At 41.4% G+C, this 15,482-nt stretch overlaps 1 protein-coding gene across 1 annotated transcript; it reads left to right on the plus strand.

Annotated features, from left to right (window-relative positions):
• Positions 1-1,872: 1,872 nt before the first annotated feature.
• LOC307002374 (acetyl-coenzyme A transporter 1-like) lies at positions 1,873-15,385 on the plus strand. Its single transcript, XM_079619955.1, has 6 exons — positions 1,873-2,813; positions 6,511-6,713; positions 6,998-7,182; positions 12,131-12,248; positions 13,660-13,875; positions 14,400-15,385. Exons 1-6 carry the CDS (start codon positions 2,072-2,074, stop codon positions 14,565-14,567), a joined length of 1,632 nt encoding a protein of 543 aa, XP_079476081.1. The 5' UTR covers positions 1,873-2,071; the 3' UTR covers positions 14,568-15,385.
• The last annotated feature ends 97 nt before the right edge of the window (positions 15,386-15,482 follow it).

Here is a 15,482-nt window from a genome sequence, read left to right on the forward strand (position 1 = left end):
TCACCCAAAAATGTCAATTCTGTCATTATTCACTCATCTTCATGCTTTTCCCCCAAACCTGACTAGTTAATATAAAGCCAAAAGTTTGAAACAACATGGGCTGAATGACAAAATTTTAATTATCCTCTTTCATTTGTTTAAGGTCATATCATTATATAGCATATATATATGAGAGAGGGTTGCAGTGATTTTGGACTGTTGTAAATACTTGTAAACTGTTTCAAAGACGTTTTTATCAACATTCCCAAAGTATGTAAAAAAATAAATAAATAAATAAAATACAATAAAGGCATTTCTTAAATACAAACGAATAAAATGAAGATTTGTTCCAGTTATTTTAAGCTTTCCATACAACAGTTCTGTATTTATGTGAATTAAAAACGCTTTTGTCTATTTTGGCCAAGCATGCTACCCTTTAACAGTGGGCGGGGCTTTATTTTGTAGTTCTTCCTCTATAAACAACATGCCGTCAGGTTCAGATACTGCAGACGTGAACGAGGATGATAAACCCTCCAAAAAATGTCATTGTTCATATATCACAGTTTGCTGACGATAACTTAACTACAGTGCTGGTCATATAATTAGAATATCATGAAAAAGTTTATTTAATTCAGTAATTCCATTCAAAAAGTGAAACTTGTATATTCATTCATTACACACAGACTGATATATTTCAAATGTTTATTTCTTTTAATTTTGATGATTATAACTGACAACCAATGAAAATCCCAAATTCAGTATCTCAGAAAATTAGAAGATTACTTAAGACCAATACGAAAAAAGGATTTTTAGAAATGCTGGCCAACTGAAAAGTATAACATGAAAAGTATGATCATGTACCGCACTCACTCAATACTGAGTTGGGGCTCCTTTTGCCTGAATTACTGCAGCAATGCGGCGTGATGGAGTCGGTCAGTCTGTTGCACTGCTCAGGTGTTACGAGAGCCCAGGTTGCTCTGATAGTGAACTTCAGCTCTTCTGCTAATGTGTAATCAATTTTTCTCTTCTTTTTATCTGTGTGACATTGTAAAGCTACGCACATTGGTCAACTTGTGTTGTTTTAATTGACCCTTCGCAGGGAGCTTGATTGACAGGTAATCTTACGAATCACACTTCGCCATCCGCCATTTTGTCCGACAAAGCAGTCAGGAGAGTTAGTAGATTAACATGTGAGGGTTTGAACTTGAGATGTACTGACGCCTTTCCGCGGTTAAAACAACATTAATTCTGATGTTCATTCATGTTTATTTGATGCTATAAATGAACTAGAAGGAAGAGATGATCGGTTCACCAGCGGCTTTAACTGAGGCGACACAGCGATCTGTCAGACACATGAAATTTATTGATTAAATTTCTTTTAAAAAATGACCAAATTTGAAAGGTGAGACTTTGTTTAATATGTTTAATATCAAAAGTAACCGAAAAGTAAGCTGGTCGTCCTGTCTGTCAGTGTGTTGTCAGTCTCCTCTCTGCTCCGATGTATTTTTCACTGCACTGCGTGAGAACATGGTGTGTGAGAGCGGCTCGGACATAGCGACAGTAAATGGGGGGCTGGTCTTTGCGAACGGTCAATTCTTAGCATTTAGGTAGTATTGAATATAGTAGCCTATGCTATAAATAAAGTTTTTAACAATTACTTGCATTTTCAAACACATTTCAAAGTCCACGTGTAATTTCTCAATGCCTGAGTTTTGGTGTTGAAATTAAACGCTTTTAGGAACGAAATATTATTACTAGTAGTAGCCTAGCTAGCCTACTAACCGATTTCGGTCGGTCGTTATCAGTCCGGTCCTCAGAATCCGTTCCTCAGACTCCGCCCCTGTTTTTGCGGCCGCTCCTGTTGACTCCGGTCAGTCCCGAGCTTTTGAATGAGAGCGGAGACTACAGTTAACACACACACACACACACACAGTAAGTTTGCTTTACATGGTAAGGAGAAGCCTGGAGACGCGTGTGTAGAGGAAAATACATGCACTATGTTCAGCCTACATGAAAACAGTCAAGACTTTTTACCCAAAGCGGAATTATAAGCAAACTCAGTTAATTTCAGTGATTTTTCTGGCAGATTAAGATGGAGCTGTCTAATTCGATCACACACAAGAACGGGAGGCAGCGGAAGCCTGCGGTGTCCAACTCAGACATGCGTGCAAGAGAGTCCACGCCAGAAGTGGAGGACGATGAGGAGGCTCTTCTTCAAAACTCAGACAGGGATGATGGACAAACGAAAGTGTCTAATGGGATCAGTGGAGAACTGAGCAATGTTGCATTGTTATTATTCCTGTATGTGCTTCAGGGAATTCCTTTAGGATTGGCCAGGAGCATGCCTCTCATCATGCAGAGTAAGAACGTCAGCTACAAGGACCAGGCGTACTTTAGCTTTGTGTTTTGGCCCTTCAGTCTGAAGCTGCTCTGGGCTCCTCTGGTGGACTCGCTGTACCTGAAGCGGTTTGGCAGGAGGAAGTCGTGGCTGGTTCCCACTCAGTACCTGATGGGTCTCTTCATGCTTTACCTGTCGTTCGCGGTGGACTCGATGCTTCAGACGGATGGGCAGAAGGGTCCTGATGTGATCACTCTGACCGCTGTGTTCTTCATGCAGGCAATCCTCACTGCCACGCAGGACATCGCTGTGGATGGCTGGGCTCTTACGATGGTGTCCCGGGAGAACTTGGGTTATGCTTCCACTTGTAACTCTGTGGGTCATACGGCTGGATACTTCATAGGAAACGTGCTTTTTCTGGCTCTGGAGTCTGCCGATTTCTGCAACAAGTATCTGAGGTTTGAGCCGCAGGAACGGGGCATTGTAACGCTCTCAGGTAGGCTATATCATTATTGTGTGTGTGCGTGTGTCAGTGTTTGTGTGTGTGTGTGTGTGTGTTTTGGGATTAGTAAGATTTTAATATATCAGTGAGATATTCATATTTTTATTTAGCAGTGATACATTAAAAACTTGTTACACAACATATTTCAATTAAATTCTGTTCTTTCAATTCATAAAATAATCCTGAAAAAAAATATTCCACTGTTTCCTCAAAAATATCTTGAACTAACGTCTTCAAACAAATCTATAGTTGATGATGAACACTGTTTTGGGAATTAAGAACACCTTTTCTGTTGGTCCAGTCTTGCAGGTCTTTTAAAGAATTTAGCACATGATTGGCGCCATGTGGCTACCAGTATTTCAAGCTTCAGTTGACCTGTCAGACCTGTCATACCTGGCCATTACCTAAAAGTTAATGTCCAAGAGAATGTAAATACTTTAGACCAATAGCCCTTACTTCTGTGATTGGGAAATGTCTAGAGAGATTATAAGCATTTAGTTCAAATAGTTAAAGAAGATAAACTTGTCCGTTTGCCTATAAGAAAGAAAGGTTGTAGTACTGAAGATGCAGTTGCCACTTTAGTGCTTATCATCTCTAAACATTTGGATAAATCCAAAACAACTGTAAGAACCTTGTTTCTGGATTTCTCTTCTGCATTCAATACAATACAGGTTGACAGATTGGTGTCAAAACTTGTACAGTTGGATGTCAATCCCTATCTGATCCATATATCTGATTTCTCACTGATAGTTCAGAGAGTCAAAGTGAATAAAACCGTGTCGTCTGCAAGCACAACAAATGTCTGAGAACCACAAGGTTGTGTCAGTTCTGCCATACTTTTCACCCTATATACAGACGACTGTCGAACTGACATGTTAAGCAGTATTTTAAAGTATTCTGATGACAATATCTGTGTTGAATGACTTGGACAGTCCTGGGCTTCATCTACAGGGTGTGACTGTATTGATAGAGTGGTGTGTGAATAATGCTCTTGTCATTAATAAGAGGAAAACCGAGGAGATAATATTTGGGTCTAAATTTGACACTCATATAATGCCTGTTTTTATTCATAATGAAAAAAATCAGACTGGTTAAACATACAAATATTTAGGAGTGATTATATATGATGTGTTATCCTGGAATGATCATATTGATACTCTCTGTAAAAGAACAAAGCAGAGAATTTACTTTCTTCATCGTCTTAGGTCATTTGGAGTAAGAAAACAGATTCTTCTGTTGTTCTTTAGCTCTGTGATAATGAGTAGGCCCTATACGGCAATGTTGCAACTCTATTTGCTATAAGAGTTTGTCTGTTATGCTAAAATCAATTAAAAATCTGTTCAAAGATTGTAGGGTACTATACGGTTATCCGGACCACACAATGGCCTACCCCTAACCCCGCCCCTAAACCTACCCGTCACTGGGGTTAAGACCAATCATACGATGGCCTACCCCTAACCCCGCCCCTAAACCTACCCGTCACTGGGGTTAAGACCAATCATACTATGGCCTACCCCTAACCCCGCCCCTAAACCTACCCGTCACTGGGGTTAAGACCAATCATACGATGGCCTACCCCTAACCCCGCCCCTAAACCTACCCGTCACTGGGGTTAAGACCAATCATACGATGGCCTACCCCTAACCCCGCCCCTAAACCTACCCGTCACTGGGGTTAAGACCAATCATACGATGGCTTACCCCTAACCCCGCCCCTAAACCTACCCGTCACTGGGGTTAAAACCAATCATACGATGGCCTACCCCTAACCCCGCCCCTAAACCTACCCGTCACTGGGGTTAAAACCAATCATACGATGGCCTACCCCTAACCCCGCCCCTAAACCTACCCGTCACTGGGGTTAAGACCAATCAGGGATGACTATACGGACTATACGGGACTAAAAAACAGACGTGTGGTCCGGATAACCGTATAGTTCCGATTGTAGGTCAGCCTCTTGAGAAGCTTTATGATTCAGCTTATAAGCTATAAATAATAACATAATAAAAAAAATTATAACAATTTGCTAAGGCTGGCTAATAATATGGTTTCTATTCTAACCCTATTCATCCAGCGACAAATCATTTGTCTGTCCACACTAGACGCGACGCCACTGCGAGATGCGTCGAAATCAATCAGAACCCACAGCCAATCAGAACAGCGTGTGGGCGGAGTCTCGCGGCGAGTGCACAGCCAATCAGAACAGTGTGTTGGCAGAGTCTCACTGCGCGTGCACAGCCAATCAGAACAGTGTGTGGGCGGCCCACACGCTGTTCTGATTGGCTGTGGGTTTTGATTGATTTCGACGCATCTTGCAGTCGCGTCTAGTGTGGACAAAATTATTTGTCGCTGGAATCTTATTCGCATCGCGTCTGGTTAGGAGTAGGACACGGTGTTACCGTTGCACAAAACACTTAATAAGAAATCAAGAGTATTGTGAATGTGTTGCAGTTGTATAAGTGTAGTATTGAATGTATAATGTGGGAGGTTTAAGTGTATGTCGATGTTTAAAGGAACACTCCGACTTTTTGGGACTTTAGCCTATTCACCTTATCCCCCAGAGTTAGATAAGTCCATACATACCTTTTTCATCTCCGTGCGTGCTATAAGTCTGTTTGACGCACCCACCGCTAGCCTAGCTTAGCACAAAGACTGGATGTAAATGGTTGCAGCTAGCATACTAATCCAAATAAGTGACAAAATAATGCAAACATTTTCCTATTTACATGTTGTGATTTGTATTGTCACAGAGTGTACAAAAAACAAAGTCACATGAGACACAGACATATTTTAACCGTATAAATACTGGGAACTATATTCTCTGAAGGCGAAGCACTGCTACTTGGGCGGAGTGATAACCGCAGCACCTGAGATGCGCTCTGAACGAACTCTCTGCTCCTCACCACGGCGCGTCTCAGGTGCTGCGGTTATCACTCCGCCCAAGTAGCAGTGCTTCGCCTTCAGAGAATATAGTTCCCAGTATTTATACGGTTAAAATATGTCTGTGTCTCATGTGACTTTGTTTTTTGTACACTCTGTGACTATACAAATCACAACATGTAAATAGGAAAATGTTTGCGTTATTTTGTCACTTATTTGGATTAGTATGCTAGCTGCAACCATTTACATCCAGTCTTTGTGCTAAGCTAGGCTAGCGGTGGGTGCGTCAAACAGACTTATAGCACACACGGAGATGAAAAAGGTATGTATGGACTTATCTAACTCTGGGGGATAAGGTGAATAGGCTAAAGTCCCAAAAAGGCAGAGTGTTCCTTTAATGTGTGTTGGTTGTTGTAAACATAGACACTGTTATGCAATAAAAATTTCAGACTTGTCTGACAATAAAGTAAAGTAACCTAACCCTAACCAGCATTGAAGATGAATAAATATTTACGGTTTTCAACATTGACAATAATAAGAAACATTTCTTGAGCATCAAATCAGAATGATTTCTGAAGGATCATGTGACACTGAAGACTAGAGTAATGATGCTGAAAATTCAGCTTTGATCACAGGAATACATTACATTATACTAATAGAAACATTCAAAACTTGCACTTTTGAAAAGTAGTGTGATATATTGTACCTTATCTTTTTTCAGTATTAAAACTGGCCTAAATAAATGAAGTCATGTGACTTGAGATGCAGGTTTACTGATACTCTGTACTTTGTTCTGTTCTGCTCCGTCTCAGACTTCTTGTTTTTCTGGGGGATCGTGTTCATGGTCTCTACCACTCTGGTCGCTGTCCTGAAAAAGGAAAACGTCAGTCACCATCACACCAAGAAGAAGCCTAAAGAGGAGACGCAGGGTGTTATGGAGACTTACAAACTTTTGCTGTCCATCATTCAAATGCCCACAGTCTTTACCTTCTGTGTTCTACTGCTAACTCTTAAGGTAATGTCTTAGCCGAGGCTCACTGTGGTCATCCGTCTTCCTGTTTTAACAGCTTTGATTGTTAGATGGATGGATGGATGGATGGATGGATGGATGGATGGATAATAGATAGATAGATAGATAAATAGATAGATAGATAGATTTTCAGCTGTACATTTAGAGTTCACATATGAATGAAATTCCATTCCAATGGCTAATAAAAATATAATAAAAAATGCTACAAAGTGCATTAAAATACACTAAAAAGTTTGATCTAATTCCTCCCTCTTGGTCTCTGCTTTCAGATTGGTTTCTCTGCAGCGGACGCTGTGACGGGGCTAAAGCTGATAGAAGCCGGGGTCCCTAAAGCGCAACTGGCTCTGCTGGCGGTTCCCATGGTGCCTCTGCAGATCCTGCTGCCTCTGGTTATTAGCAAATACGCCGCTGGTCCACGACCACTGGACATTTTCTACAAGGCCTACCCAATCAGGTACTAACAATCCACACAATACAATACAGTTTTATTTATATAGCACGTTTAAAAACAACTGGTGTTGACCAAAGTGCTTGAACCTATGAACTAAGGTAAAACCTATGAACTAAGGTAAAATAAAATAAAAAATATGATAATTAAGATGTATTAAGATGTCTTGGACACTCGGTTAAAGAGAGGGGCGGAGCTGTCAACTGATCACCACCTGGTGGTGAGTTGGATCCGATGGCGGAAGAGGAAGCTGGACAGACTCGGCAGACCCAAGCGTACTGTAAGGGTCTGCTGGGAACGTTTGGCCGAGTCTCCTGTCAGAGAGATTTTCAACTCCCACCTCCGGCGGAGCTTCGACCGGATCCCGAGGGAGGCTGGAGATATTGAGTCCGAGTGGACCATGTTCTCCACCTCTATTGTCGAAGCGGCCGCTCGGAGCTGTGGCCGTAAGGTCTCCGGTGCCTGTCGAGGCGGCAATCCCCGAACCCGGTGGTGGACACCGGAAGTAAAAGATGCCGTCAATCTGAAGAAGGAGTCCTATCGGGCCTGGTTGGCTTGTGGGACTCCTGAGGCAGCAGATGGGTACCGGCAGGCCAAGCGGAGTGCAGCCCGGCTGGTTGTGGAGGCAAAAACTCGGGCCTGGGAGGAGTTCGGTGAGGCCATGGAAACGGACTATCGGCTGGCCTCGAAGAGATTCTGGCTAACCGTCCGGCGACTCAGGAGAGGGAAGCAGTGCCCTACCAACGCTGTTTACAGTGGAGGTGGGCAGCTGTTGACCTAAACTGGGGATGTTGTCGGACGGTGGAAGGAATACTTCGAGGATCTCCTCAATCCCGCCGTCACTTCTTCCATGGAGGAAGCAGAGGCTGAGGTCTCAGAGGTGGACTCGTCCATCACCCAAGCTGAAGTCACCGGGGTAGTCAAAAAACTCCTCGGTGGCAAGGCACCGGGGGTGGATGAGATCCGCCCTGAGTACCTCAAGTCACTGGATGTTGTGGGGCTGTCTTGGCTGACAAGCCTCTGCAGCATCGCGTGGCGGTCGGGGACAGTGCCTCTGGGATGGCAGACCGGGGTGGTGGTCCCTCTTTTTAAGAAGGGGGACCGGAGGGTGTGTTCCAACTACAGGGGGATCACACTTCTCAGCCTCCCTGGGAAAGTTTATGCCAGGGTACTGGAGAGGAGAATACGGCCGATAGTAGAACCTCGGATTCAGGAGGAACAGTGCGGTTTTCGTCCGGGCCGTGGAACACTGGACCAGCTCTATACCCTCTACAGGGTGCTGGAGGGTTCATGGGAGTTTGCCCAACCAATCCACATGTGCTTTGTGGATTTGGAGAAGGCATTCGACTGTGTCCCTCGTGGCGGCCTGTGGAGGGTGCTCCAGGAGTATGGGGTCCGGGGTCCTTTGCTAAGGGCTGTCCGGTCCCTGTACGATCGAAGCAGGAGCTTGGTTCGCATTGCCGGCATAAATCAGACTTCTTCCCGGTGCATGTTGGACTCCGGCAGGGCTGCCCTTTGTCGCCGGTTCTGTTCATAATTTTTATGGACAGAATTTCTAGGCGCAGCCAGGGGCCGGAGGGTGTCTGGTTTGGGAACAACACGATTTCGTCTCTGCTCTTTGCAGATGATGTTGTCGTGTTGGCCCCTTCAGACCAGGACCTTCAGCATGCACTGGGACGGTTTGCAGCCGATTGTGAAGGGGCTGGGATGAGAATCAGCACCTCCAAATCCGAGGCCATGGTCCTCAGTCGGAAAAAGGTGGCTTGCCTACTTCAGGTTGGTGGAGAGTTCCTGCCTCAAGTGGAGGAGTTCAAGTATCTTGGGGTTTTGTTCACGAGTGAGGGAAGGATGGAACGGGAGATTGACAGACGGATCGGTGCAGCTTCCGCAGTAATGCGGTCGATGTACCGGTCTGTCGTCTCGATTTACCGGTCAATCTACGTTCCTACTCTCACCTATGGTCATGAGCTTTGGGTCATGACCGAAAGGACAAGATCCCGGATACAGGCGGCCGAAATGAGCTTTCTCCGCAGGGTGGCTGGGCGATCCCTTAGAGATAGGGTGAGGAGCTCGGTCACTCGGGAGGAGCTCAGAGTAGAGCCGCTGCTTCTCCACATCGAGAGGGGTCAGCTGAGGTGGCTCGGGCATCTGTTCCGGATGCCTCCTGGACGCCTTCCCGGGAAGGTGTTCCGGGCACGTCCCACCGGGAGGAGACCCCGGGGAAGACCTAGGACACGCTGGAGAGACTATGTCTCTCGGCTGGCCTGGGAACGCCTCGGTGTCCCCCCGGAAGAGCTGGAGGAAGTGGCTAGGGAAAGGGAAGTCTGGGCATCTCTGCTTAGACTGCTGCCCCCGCGACCCGGCCCCGGATAAGCGGAAGAAGATGGATGGATGGAAGATGTATTGAAAGCAATTGAAAAAAGATATGTTTTCAAAGTGGATTTAAAAATTGACAAAGTTTGGCCGGATCTGATGTAAGCCGTAAGCCTGCGATTTGATTTCGGCCTGCAGCTCAGACTGGAGACTGGTACATTTATCTATCCTGCTTCCTTTACAAATTTATGGGAACCAATCACAAACTGGCTTATCCACCTGCCGTGCTATTGGCGGGTTTAACACGATGACGATAGAGAAACGACGAATCCAATTCCTTTTAACCTCTCGACGATGTTCAACTTCTTCTTTAGTTTAGCAAACAAAACGCTCGAGTGGGTGTAAATACCATTCACTTTCATGTTTTTTTTTGCACAACCTGCAACAGCGGCGGCCTTGAGCATCTGGGGGCCCGTTTCAATTATTAATATAGGGCCCTACCCACATAAAACAGAAACAAAATAGAGCAGAAAAAGCAAGGATTCCTGTTGATTTGCATCAATGGTATATTATTTTATTACGTGCACTTTCAGCTTCATGAACAGGCAGCTGAACATAGAAATAATCCAACCTTATATTATACTTCAGAACGCTTAAGCCATTTGCGGGGGCGGTAAACGTCGCCATGGTAACCATGCCGCGAATTCGACCAATCAGTATTTCTCCAGAAGATCACTTATAACAAGGTTAATTTCATACCTTGTGGCTTTGAGCAGAAACTTTAGTTTCACAACCTCGTAGCCCGTGGTCAATCCACCTTGGATGGTTTAGACATTATGGCTGAAAATCAATATCCTATGGAGAAAATGAATGGGATTTTGAAACGGGTGAAACATACGTAAGGCCGCGCAAAGGCCGTCTGACCTGCAAACATCTCGATGCCATTTGCTGCTGCATTTTAGTTTTCGCGTCTGATTGGTTGAAGGACTATCCAATTATGTACAGAGTCATTTGAATGCCTGTTGTTCACGCCTCTTGTGCAGTGGAAATAGAGCATCACAGTCCCGCCCACAGCCGGTGCCGGAAGTAAGAATTCAATACAATTTCTCCATTGACAGTTGGGGTATAAGCCATAAAAACGTAACCATACATGGTAGACTTAAAACCAGCTACGGCTGTGCGATTGTATATGCTCATATAAACGCCAAAAGTTCATGGGGCACTAACCTTGTTTTGAGATAAATGCCTTTTATTCATGATGTCTTCGATAAGTACTTTATTACCCACAATCCTGAACAATCCCACAATCCCACAGTGATGCATCTGATTGGTGGAAGTTGTGTAAACCCCGCGAAGGTCCGTGAAAAAACAGAGCGCTACCATGTATGGTTACGTTTTTATGGCTTATACCCCAACTGTCAATGGAGAAATTGTATTGAATTCTTACTTCCGGCACCGGCTGTGGGCGGGACTGTGATGCTCTATACAGAGCAGACTCTCCAGACTAATGTTAAATCTTAAAAGATTGAGCTTGGTCTGGTGATGACCAGACTAGTAAACCGGGTTATTCCATAACTTAGGGCTGCAAAAGCACGATCACCCCTATTTTTAAAGGGTTAGTTCACCCCAAAATGAAAACTCTGTCAGTAATTACTCTCCCTCATGTTGTTCAACCCCGTAAGACTTTCCTTCATCTTCAGAACTCAAATTAAGATATTTTTGATGAAATCTGTCTCACTTCTTCATAGGCTTATCAATATCTGCATCCCAGAGAGTTATTAAAGACATTGTTAAAAGAGTCCAAGTGACTACAGTGGCTCAACCTTAAAGGAACACTCCAATTTTTTTGGAAATAGGCTCATTTTCCAATGTAACTACAGAAGAGTCAAGCTTTAAATAGGAAAAATATCGAAACTCTTTGGTCATTTTTTGGAGAGAGATGCTAACGGTCTAATCAGATTCAGTGATCTATGCTAAGCTATGCTAAAAGTCTCAGACCCGGAGATCGGCTGAATGGATAAGAAAACGGTAAAACTGTTTAACTCTAGGGGAGCTGGAATATGAGCCTATTTCCCAAAAATGTGGAGTGTTCCTTTAAGTTTATCAAGCGTGTATCAATAGTGAGTCTCCGTTCTGACGTACAACAAAGAAGCGCTGCGCTGTTACACTACATGAACTCACTCAGAGCCCCACAAACAAGAAAATCAAGAGTTGAATAAAGAAAGTCGTTGTTTTCTAGTATTCTCGTCGCTTGTTAACTTAAGGTTGAGCCACTGTGGTCACTTGGACTATTTTAAGAATGTGTTTACTAACTTTTCTGTGCTGGCAGATATCGATTATGTGGTAAGACTGGAGAAACTGGACGAACTGGAAGAGAGGAATTAACATTTGAACTGTCTGGCTATATTACCTTCCCCATTCGAGACACTCCCATTTACACATCATTCCCTCATCCCATCATCCCATCCTATATATATATATGGTTTAATATGGTTCTGCGAAGACTTAAAAACAACAACACGCATGCCTTGACTCTTGACTTGAAGAGCTGTGATGTACAGCCACATGTGTGATCGATCATTAGAGGGAATGCATGCGGTGTACACAGTAACAGGAAGCGTGTGGCTTGTGTTCCTCGAAGGCTGCTGATTGGTCTAGAGTACGCCCTGCTGGTCTGGTGGACCCCGAGTGTTCGGCAGGATCAGGGATTTCCGCTGTATTATTACGCTGTTGTGCTGTTGAGCTACGCTGCCCATCAGGTTAGTTCATATGCATTCTGTCAGCAGTTTCACTGAATCAACATGCATCAATGCTACATCTTTCTAAATGTGTTGGCAAACAAGTATTCATTACTTCAATGAGCTCATTGTTTCTACCTTAAATTATTACACTGTTTAAATTAATAATTTTTTTAGCTAACTGTGATTCTGTAAATATACATTTCTGAAATTCATAATTCATAGTTTCCTCTGATAACAGATTTCTCTAAATTTTAAAGTGGCGTTTTCTGTAAAGCTGCTTTGAAATTATGTGTATTGTGAAAAGCGTGAATTTAATTTAATTAATGACTTTTATAATAAATAATAATGAATTTTATACCAACAATAATATATATACACCGGTATATACAAAATGTAATAATAATAAAGAGAAAACCTATAATATAATAAGTGTTATTTTTAATGTGTACAAAATATCAAGAAAAATCACACATGTTTGCATCCTATATATTTATGCATTTAAAATTAATTTATAATAATATAATGGTAACACTTTACAATAGTCTCATTTTAGTTAATGCATTAACTATCTTAAACTAACAGTGAGAAATATATTTGTTATGGTATTTATTAATCTTTGGTAATGTTAGTTAATAAAATTGCATCTTTTCATTGTTCATATTAGTTCACAGTGCGTTCACAAATGTTGACAGATACAATGTTGGATTTAAAAAATGTATCAAGAAATGTAATAATATTAACTAAGATTAATAAATGCTGTTGAAATATTGTTCATTGTTAGTTCATGTTAACCAATGTTAACAAATTAATCACAAAATGAAATAATAGAGAAAACCTAAAATATAATGTTATTTATTAATTAATGTATATATAAAAAAGAAAATATATCAAAAGTAACACACACGTTTACTTTGATATATATTTGTGTATTTATATTATAATTATATAATATGATAATAACATAACTCAAATGAAACAATAATAAATATATAACAAATAATAAATACATATATATATTTACATATCTATATATTATGCAAGTATATGTATGTATAATAATATAATGATATAACAATATATTAAAATGTATTCATATCTATAATTATAATTATATAATATAACAGTAACATTTCACAAATGAAATTTTTATATATACATGTATAATAATAATGTTACAAAATTAAATAATAAAGAGAAAACCTGTAATATAAGGTTATAAAAAAATTACTATTTCAAGATAAATCACACACAAATTACACTATATCATTCTATATTAGTATACATACAAATAAAAGTAAATACATAACTATATAGGTATGTAACTACCATTTCATGATGTAATATTATTTAAGTGATTCATTGACTATTTAGAATTTAATGGGGTTGGATTTTGTACTTCTAATAATTGCAGAATGTCTTTCTCCACTAGGTGGCGGTGTACTGCATGTATGTGCCGTGCATGGCCTTTCATGCCAAGGTCAGTGACCCAGTGATAGGTGGCACATACATGACCCTTCTGAACACCCTGACTAATCTGGGAAGGAACTGGCCCTCCACTATCGCTCTATGGCTGGTTGACCCGCTGACCTTTAAGGAGTGTCAGGGAGCCCCGGGTCAGACGTGCGGATCGGCTGAAGAAGCAGGGGTCGGTATCTTTATATTTACACGTGTTAGCTTAGCTATATCTGACCCTGGACTACAAAACCAGTCACATGGGTCAATTTTCTGAAATTGAGATTTATACATCAGCTGAAAGCTGAATAAATACGCTTTCCATTGATGTGTGGTTTGTTAGGATTAGACAATATTTGGTCGAGACACAACTATTGAAAATCTGGAATCTGAGGGAGCAAAAAAATCTAAACATTGAGAAAATCTCCTTTAAAGTTGTGCATTTATGTTCACGATTGTGCTGCATTCACTCACAAAAATACATGTTTTATATATTTACGGTAGGAAATGTACAAAATATCTTCATGGAACATGATCTTTACTTTAATATCCTTTGGCATAAAATAAAAATCGATAATTTTAACTCGTACAATGTATTGTTGGCTATTGCCACAGATATACCCGTGCGACTCGAGACTGGGTTTTGTGATCCAGGCTCACATTTAGTAGCACTTAACTATGCCTCTACTTTTTAACCTGTTCTTATATTGTCTTCAGCTCTGTGTGCGAGAGGGCGGCGTGTGTGTGACGACATTGAACGGTTACTATGTGGAGTCTGTGGTGTGTGTTCTGATCGGTGTCTGCTGGTGGATCTTCTTCGGGAAGAAAATGAAGCGGTTGCAAGACGAAAGTCCCTCAGCGTGGCATTGCAGGGTTGCCAAATAACCGTCTCTCCTGGACTCTGTCCTGCCCTGGCCTCTCTTTTCTCCTCTCAGAGTGACTGCTTATTTTTGTCACACTACAGCAGGCCTGTAGACGGGCTTTACACTCTTGAGGACTGAAATAGATGAATATACTGTACTATTAAATTATTAGCTGCATATGCATTCCATTATGCACAAAAACCAGAGTTTTAATTTCAAATGTAAGATCTAGAGACACACAACAGATACACGATACATGACAGGAACCGCATGACATTCACTGCTCGGTTGCCTATTTAATCAAGCATTTGTCTTACAAATACTTGAGGTCCTGTGCCTTGTGCATTTCTGGCTTTAGTATGATGCAGGGTTTTTTAACAACTAAAAAAACTTGTGTTCTGGTATCTTACATGAATGATGAAGCAGTTGCTACATGCACAATTCAGCTTTTTGTGTTTTTCTCCAAAAGAATTTATTCTAATTGAGCTTTGGTGAAATGTTAATATTTTTTCACCCTATTGTTAATGAAACTGGTTGTAGTTTTATTGAAATTGGTTACAGAGATGGAAATGTTTGTTAAGTTAACTGTGTTCTGTTATGTTTTCAGTGTATTTTTATGGCCAGTGCTTTTAATGCAGTTTAAAAGTCTGTGACTGAACTTTCTGTTTATGAAACCAGCTCTGTCTTTTGGGACAACAATTTTTGTTATCAATAACAAAATCCATGGCTACAAAATTAATCATTAGATTTTCTATAAATGGTGTAGGGTATGTTTACACTACAATGATGTACTAAAATGGGAAAGTATTTCCTTTGTGTGCATTATATCGCATATATATATATATATATATATATATATATATAGGAGAGAGGGTTGTTGCGGTGATTTTGGACTGTTGTAAATACTTGTAAACTGTTTCATGGACGTTTTTATCAA

This window comes from Phoxinus phoxinus (genome assembly GCF_949152265.1).
Source record: "Phoxinus phoxinus genome assembly, chromosome: 8".
Taxonomy (NCBI): domain Eukaryota; kingdom Metazoa; phylum Chordata; class Actinopteri; order Cypriniformes; family Leuciscidae; genus Phoxinus; species Phoxinus phoxinus.

Excerpts from the sequence above, each read along its gene's own strand:
- LOC307002374 (XM_079619955.1), top strand. The coding sequence starts at position 2,072 with ATGGAGCTGTCTAATTCGATCACACACAAGAACGGGAGGCAGCGGAAG. Across the intron at positions 7,183-12,130 it reads TACAAGGCCTACCCAATCAG|GCTGCTGATTGGTCTAGAGT; the intron begins GTACTAACAATC and ends TGTTCCTCGAAG. Across the intron at positions 13,876-14,399 it reads GATCGGCTGAAGAAGCAGGG|CTCTGTGTGCGAGAGGGCGG; the intron begins GTCGGTATCTTT and ends TATTGTCTTCAG.